General features: G+C 32.0%; 2 protein-coding genes across 2 annotated transcripts; both read right to left on the bottom strand.

Annotated features, from left to right (window-relative positions):
• Positions 1-1,928: 1,928 nt before the first annotated feature.
• LOC142180730 (uncharacterized) lies at positions 1,929-4,013 on the bottom strand. The gene is made up of 4 exons (XM_075252796.1): positions 3,776-4,013; positions 3,329-3,657; positions 2,664-2,999; positions 1,929-2,504 (listed from the first exon to the last, which is right to left on the bottom strand). Exons 1-4 carry the CDS (start codon positions 4,011-4,013, stop codon positions 1,929-1,931), a joined length of 1,479 nt encoding a protein of 492 aa, XP_075108897.1.
• A 2,035-nt stretch (positions 4,014-6,048) lies between these two features.
• LOC107818567 (replication protein A 70 kDa DNA-binding subunit B-like) lies at positions 6,049-12,765 on the bottom strand. The gene is made up of 9 exons (XM_075252795.1): positions 12,595-12,765; positions 12,239-12,503; positions 12,050-12,119; positions 7,221-7,345; positions 7,061-7,142; positions 6,858-6,975; positions 6,622-6,779; positions 6,412-6,532; positions 6,049-6,303 (listed from the first exon to the last, which is right to left on the bottom strand). Exons 1-9 carry the CDS (start codon positions 12,763-12,765, stop codon positions 6,049-6,051), a joined length of 1,365 nt encoding a protein of 454 aa, XP_075108896.1.
• Between the last annotated feature and the right edge of the window lie 543 nt (positions 12,766-13,308).

Raw genomic sequence — 13,308 nt, 5'->3', positions numbered from 1 at the left:
TATCATGCCTCTTGATCTGAGATTTCCAAGCAATGCACGATATAGGAATGTTTTTCCAGTTCCTCCAGGTCCATCCACAAAGAACAATCCCGCTCTGCCAGAGTCGACTCTCTCTAATATAGTCTTGAAAGCTTGTTCTTGTTCAGGATTTAGTTTTGATTGTGCATCAAAATCTTCGGGCGATACATTTATAGACCTTTCTTCGATTATTTCTCTGCATTCTGATACATTACCATTATCCCTACCATGATCAAGTTTAGGTAAGTCATACTTGTCAATTTTCTTGCCCATGCTCTCTAAGAAATAATTGATGCTCTTCAATGTGCATTGGAGTTGAGCAACAGGAGAATTGTCATGTATTTTTCTAAAATCTTCTGACATATCTTCGTAATAGGTTTCCCAGAGCTTCCTAATGTCTGTTGGATTACAATGAACCAAAATTGTTGCAAATAAATTTCTCAGCGCCGATGGCATTTTGAAGAGGACCGCTTCACGTAAGCATTCTGAAATACTGTTGTCTGATTCTAATAAACCTCTTTCCTTTGCAGCTTCTTTGAATGTTTCACACTCTCTTCCATTAACAATTAGCAAGTCTTTAAAAGATAAGGGTCCTCTGACGTGATTCAACAATAATCTCAAATAATACCTTTCGCCTTCTCTAGGATTAGTTGTAACATTGAGTAAAATTCTATATTAACTGTTAAGACTAATCATTGTCATTTATCCAGATAAAATACAATAGGGTGCAAACTGTCAGTATAATGTAGCCAAGTCAATGAATGATGCCAAAATATATTCCTTCTTTACTTAAAAGAAGTGTCGTTATTTAAAAACATGTTGGATTCTGAATTCTTGTTGAAGCCTTAGAATATTCTTAACTGATAAGAATTGAAATATGTTTATCAAGAAACATATAACACCAGCTTCTAACTTTGCTGTGACAAGTGCAAATAGTTTTTGATAATTTTGCATTATACACATTTGTAGATATTTTTGTATGCAGCACAAAAAATATTTTCCATTTAGTATCTTCATCACGTTAACTTCAAATCGGCCATATGCCGAAAATAGATTAGGCATTAGCTGAAGTCATTGTGTCTTATTTTATTTCAATCAATCATGTAACGAAGCTAATGGATTCAGCTCTAAGAAATAATGATGAACTCTTATAGACTGCTATATAGCCATATTGCAGTAAAAGGAATAGGACCCCCGGAAAAAACCATCTAGAATTACTGATTCTTGTTCTTATTGATTAGAACTTTAAGTAATAACCCTATTCTATTTTGCATAATAGTTCCAAAAGACTCGCATTTGTTTCCGGACTATAAATCACAGCTTCGTTATACTTTTGACTATTTTTGCGTTGGCGTCAACCTGTCATTACCCTCCTCTTTTATTTGGGTTTAGGATTGGCTACATTCTGAAACTCACATTTATGTTGTGAACTTTCTACCCCTGACTTCTGTTTTTTGATAGCCTGTATATCAGATCCTAGACTGTGTATTATCTGGTTGACGCCTTAATTGTTTTAATTTATCAAACACAAAGTGCCCAATCTTACAAGACTAATATTGTTTCAAATTATTAATTTCATCAAGATTTATCTGAAAGAGAATAGATAGATCATCTTACCAGTAGCAATTCGACCAATAACTGATCTTGTTTTTCTTTTTATCCATATCTTTCCATGTGAGTTCCACACATAATACTCTGGAAATTCTTTGTATAGGTATTGTCGTGCTTCAGTATCCCTCGAGCATGTCCGAAAATACTCCGTGAGCATGGCATATTCCCACGCAATCACATTTTGCAAATTTTGCTTGCTCCAATAGCACACTGTGTATTGACATTTCACAGAAACTTGTATAGTTATTTATTTCATCAAAAGTTTTAATTAACCTTGTTGGAGATAAATATTTACCTGTTTATCTATCCGGGAGATGTAGTTGAAGGTTAAGGACAGGAGGTTGCATTTCACTGAGATTGAATTCATAAATTCTCCATAGTGCTTCTGGCGGAGATACCCAACGTGCGTCTTGAAAATTTTGGATTTCATCAACTACTTTTTCGCCATCATCTGGTTTAATATAAACAACACACCTATCATGCCCTTTATATATATACTTATAGAGATACTTGTTTGCTTTCACTCCAGAGCAAGACTCCACATTAATATGACAATTGTATCTAGTTAGTAAGTAAGGATTATATGGCACAACCCACTGATTATGCATTCTCATGCCACGAACATTTACGATCTTTCCATCATTTCTTCTCTTATAAATAGGGTATCCATCCTTTCCTTGTATTGATTTATTACTAAATGGCCTAGGATAGTGATTCTTGCACTGACCATCCTTCATGCATGAATTTGTTGGACGATGTTTTCCACATGGACCATGCATCATATGCTTGATAACTAAGTCATGCAAGAGTGGATATTCTTCTTCATCAGGAAGTTCTGCAGAAATAAACTTGTCATATTGGTCTGCTGATATTATCTTGTACCATTGTTCAAGTATTATCAAAAGGTGTATGTGTGGTAGGCCTCTTTTTTGAAATTCAACCACAAAGACATGTGCCGCAACAGGACCAAATATTTTTTTCTTAAAAATCTAATCCTTTAAATCTTGTAATTTTGCCCTAAAAATTCTAGTCACTAAGTCTGGTCTATCTTGTGCAAATTGTCCTTCACATAGATTTTCCTGGATCTCCGCCCAATCGGGATTACATGTCATTATGATAAATAAATCTGGTTTTCCAAAACGTTGAACCAAAGCCATTGCATCCATATACCTACGGTGCATTTCTCTAGGGCCTCCGATGAATGATGCCGACAATATTACTCTTTGGCCAACTTTATCTCCTCTATATTCTCCAGCCATGATACTATCAACTATACCTTGAAATATTTCCCTTCTAAGTAGTGCTTGCTCTAATCTAAAGAATTCAAGTCTTGTTGTTTCTAACTTGATGTACATGTCAACCACAAATTGCTGCAATAACCGTCCGCACAATAGTAGTATTGTCTTTTCTCCTTTGCGTATTTGAAATTTGTAGCAATAATACTCTCTACAAGACACACATGATTTAGATTCACGACGTACCCCTACAAAAATAAGTCGTATCTATTAGTGTAGTTAATATTCAAATAAGAAAACTAAAGTGATACGTAATTTAATTGCAATACTTTACCTTGCTCCTCTTTGTGATACACCTCATTAGCGGACGTGTATGTTCGGACATTATGGTTTACATTGGCAACTTCAGATGTACTTGCACCTCTTTTTGATTTATAATTGTGTATTCCTTAGTGCCAGCCAACCTCTCCATTTGGAAAAAGCAGAGGATATTGGAGTGGGTCATAGCAACCATAATAATGTTTGACTCTATGTTTGTTGTCGGAATGCTCATGAACAATAATCTCTCTATCGAATGATACATTTGGATTGTTTCCATCTACCCAAATTGCAGCAATTTGATCTACCGATGGTTTGTTGTAGACACGTTGATCCAGTGTAGCATTAGCAGCAATTCGAATTTGTAAATCTTGGAAGCTTGAATGATCCTTTAGCTGGCAAAGGAATTGTGCATAAGGATTCCCATCCATTAGCTGCCTAATTTTTGTCACAACTTCCTCAGATAAGTTGGCTTCTTGCAATTTTGAAATCCGATTGCATAATTCATTGTCCGCGTCAAAAAAATTATAATTGAAAATAACATGGATTATCCTCACGTGGAAGCAATGATGGAAGATTGTGATAAATTTGACCTTGTGCCTTAAAGGTGTAAACTCCTTTCCTTGAAGATGCAAGTTCTTTGTCAAGTCTAACACCAAAAGACATAAATGCAAATATACTATTATATGCTCTAATGTTTCGACGGAACTCTTTTGCTTCGTCTGACTCGTCAACAAGTAACTCGTATAATTGTATTGGAACTTCAGTATTTACCAATCTTACTGATCCCTCCCCGCAACAAAATGTTGGAGTTTCATGTTGAAACCTCATAGCGTGACAATGAATACAATCGGGAACATTTTCCAACTTTTGAGTACAGGATGTAGATGGTTTAGAGACAATTCACCTATATTTATGTAGCCAAATGTTATGAATAGTAGAAGGTAATAACTCGAACACAAATAATATATAAGTAATTTTGCTGGATAATTTAGTACTGCATATTACCTTCAATTTCACACTCTTTTGATAGAGCCTTCAAAAACCAATTTATCCTGCGTTGCTTCCTTGGTCTTCTTCTTCAATATCAATATCTTCCATTGATTGAGTCAAGATTTCCCAAAAATAAGAAGCATATTTTAGATCCAAAGTAAATTCTACTAATTATATTTCAAAAAATTGACGACATGCAAAGGTTTATAAATAGAAGAAGAAAAAAAAGACAAGGTCCTTAAAAAAATTATGGCAAAAATGACGAAGGTATCAGTGAAAGCTAAATATGAGAGTGACAAAGCCGCCGCTACCGGCGCTGCAACTATAGCATTCAACGCCGGTGATTTTAACCTCCGTGCTTCTATGACCGATGCTACCGTAGTCAATGGTCCAAGCTTAAATGGCTTATCTGTCTGAATAATTGGTATCCTACATGGACACCTGCAGAATAGGCTATATGAAGAGACAAGGTGCATGAGGACTTGTTCCATTTGAGCATGAAAAACTTAAAATGGTCAATGACCATACTATTAAGATGGACTCCACATGCTGATACGTTATGTTTTTCAAAGGCAAACTTCTCAAGCATTTTTGACATTCTTCTATGGTCAATGGTTATACTATATATGTCAGCATGGAAAAGCATCCACAAGAAATGGCTAGTTTTAATTTCAGATGGTAAAACAAAACATTTAATGCACAATATATCAATCACCGACAAATATCAAACATGGACCATTTTTTGTTATGGTGTGAAGTCATATATGTTTTCTTGTAATTCTTTCTTTTCAAATTATGATCGGGCTATTCTATTATAAGTTTGGCTGTTTCCTTCCATTAATTATATGCACATCCTCTTAGAAAATATAATACGGAAACATTCATATTTTTAGTATTATAATATTGTATATGGTAAATGTAACTGATTTTGATATATACTTAGATTTTTTTGTGTAGTCGTTCAAATAAGGAAAACTTTAATAAGTAAAGTTTTAGTTGACTTTAAAATACTAAATATTAGAAAAATAATTAAATGACTATTTTGTCTAGTGTGAACTTTATTTTAAAAGGGTAAAAAAGATGAACAACATTTCGCTAAGGGCCTTCGTGCTTTTAATATAGTATAACTAAGTAAAGGGTAACGAATTTATAGTAGGATTTTAGATGGATAATGGTCCCAACAATTAAATTGATTTATGCTATAATGAATTAGAATTTCATTTGCAGAAGTTGCAGTAAATAAACATTTTTAGCCTATAATATTTTAGTGGAGCAAAAATTATTTAAAAATAATTAATACACATGCATGAATAAAAGTGATTATGTATTGATCTGATGTAATAAGTTAAAATATGCAACTTGAAGTGAATTTTGCCAAGGAAACAACTACAGGCTAATAGTAATTTTACCTGAATTTTGTTCTTCATATATATTGTTGTTTCCATAATTTGACTTTGACGCATGTAAAGCATTATATTTTCTAAATCTCCGAATCGCATAAGAAACATTGCCTTGATCTATACATATAGAAAGAAATGTTTTTTTAAAAATTAATGCAGCAATTAACAAAATTATAAAGAACATAATTTGTTAATTATGTTTATATGTACCTTGTTTTGCCATATGTGGTTAATGAATCATAGCCTGTGAAATACAATTAGTAGTTAATATCGTATTCTAATTCAGCTAAAACACACATAGTACAAAGAATACACCGAGTAAAATTGATATTTAAATATTATATATGCTATGCCAGCAAAAGTTGTTCCTTATTATTTAAAAGAAAATAGAAACTTCAACAATCAATAACTATCTAGAATACGGGGAAAAAAGAGCTTATATTTCTTAGAGAATGCAACAATACTAATCCTTTTCAATTTTGACTTTTTTTGCAAATTATTGGGTTGTTGATGTCTTCTTCGACTTTTTTGGTCTTCTTGATTCCTGTTTCCGTTTGTATCTCTTCATCTATTTCAATTGCAGCAATTTTTTCAACTTCCTGTATCTCCTCCGCAATAAATCGTCTTCCATCTCGATCGCCACCATTTTTGGAATCAATTTTGACAAGAAAGGTGAACTCTTTTTCCCGACTCAACACCAATTTGCGATAAAATTTGGATTCTTCTTTCTGTACAAAAAAAAGAGTAAATTAGTTAAGATTGAATAAGGTATTCAAACCACATAAATGTCACTAATTTGTATATTTTGTAATGGTGTAATCAAGAGATAATCTGACCTTTTGAGATATTGATTGTATATACGTTGTAACATCACAACCAAGCAAGTATCTTGTAGATTCAAACAGTGTAACATAACAACGTTCTTTCTTATCAAACACCTCAAGCTTTAGAATATACCTACAAATTCATAAATAATCAAACAATTAGCTCATTTATTGATATGTGAAAATGTAGAGAAAGAATTAATTTTTTTTTACGTGTTTTACTTTTCCTGGTAATCAACATTCTCGACGCCACAACGATGACATTTTGCAATATTATTTATAACGTCCACTTTCTTGTAACATTTCTTGCAAGAAGAATACCATGGTTCGTCTTTGTTCATTATATCTTTTATTCTTGCATTAAATTTAAAATATGTATCCTGCAAATAAATATAAAAAAATAGGTTAAATAGGTCATTTTTAAAAAGTATAAATATTAAGTAGTTGGAATAATTTACCTCTTTATTGTCGAACGAATCATCTTTGATGTCCTCAATCTTTACTTCTCGAGCATTTTTCAGTTGTATACTTGGTAATAAACTAATATCTATGTTTTTTGCCTTTTTATAGTCATGCCTGCATATTGTGTAATTAGTAAATAATAATAACTATATTTTACTAAGATTGCTTAAACTTAAAAGAAAAACTAAGCAAATATTACCATTTTTGGAGAGCTACCGCCTTTTCAAACTTTGGATTTATCATTATACTACTAATGTATGTAGTAGATATTGAAAAATTTCCTTCACAGATAAAAAAAGGTTAAATATAATAAAAAATTCTACAATTTACAAAAAATACCAAAGCTCTTGATATATTACCTCTATATGTTGTTTTCCTAACATCACATGCCGCAACGACATGTTTTTCATCAATCAATTTTTGTAGTACTTGACCGTCTATCTCTGAGAAATCATTCCATAAGGTTACAGTCTTTCTATCAACCCTGAAATTTACAATTAAATATATTAGACATTCATCTTAATTACGAAGAAACATTTAACATATTGAACTAAAACTACCAACTTACATCTCGTTGATAAGCACTATCTGTCACACCTCCTTTTTCCGCGCCCGCGAGGGGCGTAGGGAGTTTTCTCCAATTAAAGGACAGTCGAAACGGGATTTGTTTGTTTGTTTCAGAGTCGCCACTTAGGAGATTTAGGGTGTCCCAAGTCACCAATTTTAATCCCGAATCGAGGAAAAGAATGACTCTATTTAACAGTCTGCGCACCAGAAATCCGGATAAGGAATTCTGTTAACCCGGGAGAAGGTGTTAGGCATTCCCGAGTTCCGTGGTTCTAGCACGGTCGCTCAACTGTTATATTCGGCTTGATTATTTTGATTTGTTAAATACATTTTTATTGCATGATTTTATTGTTACCGCTTCTATTTAGATTTAAAGACCCTTCTTTGAATCGAATCACGCGTACGTATATTCGTGTTATAAATTATATTTTTAAAACATGCGGAGTTGTGTCACGCGCACGTGTACACAATAATATAGATAATATTTTTATTAAAATAATTATTTTCGAAATTATGCTTTAAAATAAATCAAGAACATTCGCCCTTTTGGTATGATTAAGTAGTGAACCTCACATCTCGGGTTTTTATGAAATTAATAATGATATTCTCCGAGAAATCCCTTTTATTAAATATTCGATCGAAGTCACGCGAACGCATAATCCGAATTGCTTTTAGAAATATAATTAGGTTACGCGAACGTATCCCTAATCACAAAAATATTCTTGATGGTAGTATAAATTTGTTTACAAATTGTTTATTATATCCACGTATTTTTATGTGAACATCATGAGAAATAAATATTCTTCTAGTCTCTAAATTCCTTAAAAAGAATTTACAATTTATTGGACGTTGATCGCAATTTATATTTTTTCGCGCATGAATTATATTCCTCAAACCATTCGAATTTGAGGAGTAAAAATAAACAACGTGTGATTAATACTACCATTTAGTGAATACAATATTTGCCTACCCAAATAAACAACATGCAAATTACGTATAAAAATTGGGAAAGAATGGATGTAAGAAAGGAAGTGATATTTTTGAAGAATTTTCATTGTTCTATTTGAAGCGAATGCTAAAAAAAATGTTATAATCTATAAACCTAATCACCTTCTACATTACTTGTTTTTTAATCCAAAGTTGTAATCGTTTGGTTAATTTGTTTACAATGGTAGATAAGAATCAAGTTGATAAGAAAGAGAACTATTATACAAATTGATTCAATAAAATTGCATCACATGCAATATAGTTGTACGTTTGAACCATTCCTAATATTCTAAACTCGTAACGAATTATATCAACTCACCTTTCACTTATGGTTATACATGTAACTGTTATTACGCCATGTACGAATAACATACAAATTTCATCAATCTAGCTTTAAATAAAATCGGACTTTTGTGACAAAATATGCTAGTAATGTAGTTTTTTGATACTTCCATACTATTCCATATTTAGCCAACAATATCATAAGATTTAATTAATGGCTAGCTTTCTGTCATGCTCCCTATCTTATAATTTGAATATAGCTATACTTAATGAAATTCTGAAATAAATAATATTATTACAAAGCTTATGCAAATTTCAAAGGATGATTAACTAACAGTTCTCACATCAAATGTAAGCTACTATATTAACCAGCTGAAACAAAACTGAAATTTAAACTAATAGATTTAAACGAGTAAAAGACATAATTATAATTCCGAACTTCATTTATTTGGCAATGTTGAAGCTTTCCACAACATGAGTCTAAAATATATACCTGATATTGGAAGCAAAAGAAAAATGAAGATGAGAATCAGCAGCAGTAATAACAGTACAACAACAACAACTTCCCAGCAACAGTAACAACCCAATAACCGACCGGTGGAGTAGTAATCCCAAAAACAAAAGCTTTAAGCTTTAAATAAAACAACAACCATTAATACTAATTTCAAACAAAGAAAGAAAGCAGAAGATTTTTAGTTTTTATTTTTATTTTGAAAGCTTAAATATTTTTCGGAATTTTTCTTTCTCTTAAATGTTCAGCCCCTTTTTTTTCTCTCTTCTATTCTCTGTCCGTTTTTTCTCTCTATCTGTGTGTGTTTTTCTCTATCTGTATTCTCTTATAAATCTGATTTCAAGACTTCATATATATAACTCATCCCATAAATCTTTCAATTAATTAAAACCAATACTTTTTCTCTACCAAACTCATTATCTTCCCACTCATCCCCATTATATTAAATAAACATATCACACCATCCCATTATATTTTGTCCTCCATGCCTAGCATAAAATAATGCAAGATTCCCCCCACTAAATTTTGTCTTGTCCCCCCTTTATATTAAATAATCATATCACAACCCACCCCATTTTATTTTGTCCCTCATGCTTCAAATAAACAATTACAAAATGTACAATTCCTAAACTACCCCTCCGACCTTACTGAAATTACCAAACTACCCCCTGAACGTACTGCAAATTACCAAACTACCCATCAACTATAACACATTAATTAATCAAACTTAACCAAAATATAGACAATATGATTAATTTCTAACAATGTTCAAACAACAAATTTCATGAACATGCTTTCTTCAACATTTCAACAACAAATCACATGAACATGATTTCTTCAACATTTCAACAACAAATCACATGATTACAAATTGAACAACAAAGAACAACTAAAATTTGATTGAACAATATTTTAGCAACAAACAATCCTATTTTCGGATTCAACAACAACAACAAACAAGTATATTTAGATTTCTAAATTCAATAATATTGAACTTAAAATCAACTACTCTAACAACATTACAACAAACAATTCCTATCTTAAACTTAAACAAGATTATGAGACAAATTCAAGAAATAATCATAAATGGTAAACAAGAAATCAAACTATACAAAATTTGGATTCAAGATCATCCAAACAAAGTATGAACATGAATGAATCTATTTTAACACAACAAACATGACGGATTAAAACGATTAAATCAATATATTTCCTTTAACACAACTAAATTCTTTTTAGACAAATAACAAGATCGACGAATAAACAATTATGAACTTAAGCTTGAACTTAACAATATTAACAATTTCTAACAATACATAAACACATGAAACAAATTGAAGAAATAGTTAATTAAATTTCAATTTGAATCTAACAAACATCAAACTAACAAATTCTTACCTAAATAATAAAACAAACATGAAATAAACATGAAAACAAATTAATTAATTTACCATTTGAATCTGAAAATTAAAATCAACAAAACACATGAACAAACTAGAAAATTATTTCAAACGATAGACATGAATAAAGCAAGGATCGAACATTTATCGATTTTTACTTCAAAAAATATAAAAACGAAATAGGGACAAAATAAAACTCAAAAACAACTAACCGGAGATGAATCAACGACGAACTTCGATTGTAAACAAATCTGTCCAAGCCTCGACCAAAGCTCGAACGAAGGACGACGAAGACGAAGAAAAAGTAGAAGCAGCCCGCAGCTACTGCCGCGACGAGCAGCAGCAGCAATCCGTCCAACACCTGCTGCGACGAGCAGCAGCAGCAACACTGCTGGAGCAGTAGCACGAAACAGTAGCAGCAGCAGTGTCGGAGAAGATGCAACGACAGCCATGGGAGCTCGAGTTCGAGCTCGATGAAGCTCGTCCATGGCTGGAAGCGGCGGGCAGCAGTTGTGGTGGTTTGTTTGGACGACGCAGCAGCAACATGAAGGATGAAAAATGCAGCAGCAGGAGGAGAAGCAACTACGAGCAACAATGGTTGCGTAAAAGTTGCTCGACGAACTTGAAAAACGCAGCCATGGCAGCGAGGGGATGTCGTGGGGGGTGAGAGTGGTTGTGTTGTGTGTGTGTTGACGTGAGGGGGGCAGGGGTGTGAGGGGGAAGGGCTGCCATGGGAGGAGCTTGGGGTAGGAGGAGAAAGAGAGGAAGAAGAAGAAGATAGGAGGGGTGGGGGCGGATGACTTAGTCTAGGGTTTTCTTCTTTTATTTTTTTGTTTTGTTTTGTTTTTGTTTTGTAAAAAATGAAAGACAAAGGGGGTTTGGATCTTTTGGGTTATGGACTGGGTCGACCCAGTTCGAAATGGACTGGGTCGTAGGGAAGATTGGGCCATTTTTTGGGCTTGTGGCTTGAAATCGAAGAAGAGGCCCAATTCCGACTTTCCTTATATTTTTGCTCTCTTTTCTTATTTTATTTCTCTAAAACTAAATTATAAAAATACTTAACTTATTATTAAGAACTAAATTAAGTTATAAAAGCGCAAATTAACTCCCAATAACAATTAACGCTCAATTAAGTAATAATTAAGCATAAAATTGTATATTTGGATATTAAATGCTAAAAATGCAAACGATGCCTATTTTTGTAATTTTTAATTTTTGTAAAACAAATTTAATTACTAACAATTGTAGAATTAAATCCTACATGCAAAATGCGACATATTTTTGTATTTTTATTAATTTAACAAATAAACATGCACAGACAAATACAAATAATTATTCAAAATATCACAAAATATCACAAAATTGCATACCAAAGAAAAATCATTTTATTTTTGAATTTTTTGGGAGTAATTCTCATATCGGGCAAAAATCATGTGCTTACACTATCTCCCTTCGTTTCTTTGAACCTTCTCCCATGGAGGGTTTAATATCCACTAAAATTCCAACTATATCTAAAAAGAATATCAAAATAATTATATGTATATTACCCAAAAATTAATAAGCAGAATAGAAATAAAATATTGTTTGTATATTTAGTGAAAGATTATGGGATGAAATCTAAACAACTTACCAAAAATTGTTCCATTGGTACACTTTGATGCCTCATCGAATGAAATAAAATTATTTGAAAAACCAATTGTCGAAAAGTGACTATTGTTTTCTTCAACTAACATATTTTCCTTAAATCCAATCTCAAGCTCCTTGTGCACAGATTGAAAATTTGGATTTGCACTATTGATGCGTCCGTTTATGATATAACAGATCTTGTTTTGTTGTAAATAATTTTTCCACAACTCAATATAACCATTGAAAAGTGTAGCGTGAATTTTTGTTCCCTATAAAAAATTTCACTGTAAGTTAATCTGATGGTTAAAACTATAATATGAAAAGACATGAAGTAAAATATTGATATAAAATAACAATTACCTCTTCGTCAACTAATGTCACAATTTTTCGGGTGCCTTGATTTGTTTTATTGTTGAACTCTTTTACTATTCCACTCCCAAACACTAACACTCGTATTACCCAACTTGAATTGGATACTCTTAGACTATTAATTGGGACACATTGGTCTAACAATTCCTTTTCACTGGCCATTGCAAGTGTACCTAAAATGAAACATGCTTAAGAGTTTTATAAGTTATCAAAGTGACTAATTCAATAATTGATTATTTTTATAATATAAGGAAGATTGTTTACCTGAACAGATGTAATTGTTGAAATCTGAGTGATTCAAGCATGGAAATTGCAATAACGCAAATCATGTAGTATTAATATAACACAAATTAAAGCAGATAGTATAATTTTTAATTCTTTTTAAAACAAGCAACTTGAGCTGGCATAGCAATTATAAGTATTATTAATTATACAACAAAGGAAATAAATAATACTAATATTTAAATGATAAGACTTAGATCGAATGTCTAACCGATTTTCTGTGATGAATTGCAATTCTTCAATAACCTGTAACAAAATTTATAAATTATGTGAGATGTAAAATTAGCCAAGTCAAAAACATGAAACAAAAACTATATAATAAAAAATTATTGATGCAACAATAAAAATAAATTAGTGATACAACACTAAAAACTGGTGCATGCAAACGTGCTTGGAAAATACAAAGTAGCAAAAGATGTTGAT

Source organism: Nicotiana tabacum, chromosome 5 (assembly GCF_000715075.1).
Source record: "Nicotiana tabacum cultivar K326 chromosome 5, ASM71507v2, whole genome shotgun sequence".
NCBI classification, from domain to species: domain Eukaryota; kingdom Viridiplantae; phylum Streptophyta; class Magnoliopsida; order Solanales; family Solanaceae; genus Nicotiana; species Nicotiana tabacum.
Note: the sequence above shows the minus strand (reverse complement) of the source record. Positions and strands in the feature narration are given on the sequence as shown.

Bases quoted from the DNA above. Each gene is read 5' to 3' on its own strand.
- LOC142180730 (XM_075252796.1), bottom strand. From the start codon at position 4,013: ATGAGGTTTCAACATGAAACTCCAACATTTTGTTGCGGGGAGGGATCA. The intron at 3,658-3,775 runs GTCAAATTTATC...CAAAATTGCAAG, and splicing joins TTACACCTTTAAGGCACAAG to AAGCCAACTTATCTGAGGAA. The intron at 3,000-3,328 runs GTTGGCTGGCAC...CGGTTATTGCAG, and splicing joins TGCTTTTTCCAAATGGAGAG to CAATTTGTGGTTGACATGTA.
- LOC107818567 (XM_075252795.1), bottom strand. From the start codon at position 12,765: ATGGCCAGTGAAAAGGAATTGTTAGACCAATGTGTCCCAATTAATAGT. The intron at 12,504-12,594 runs GTAATTGTTATT...AATTTTTTATAG, and splicing joins TGACATTAGTTGACGAAGAG to GGAACAAAAATTCACGCTAC. The intron at 7,143-7,220 runs GTAATATATCAA...TTATCTGTGAAG, and splicing joins TAGGAAAACAACATATAGAG to GAAATTTTTCAATATCTACT.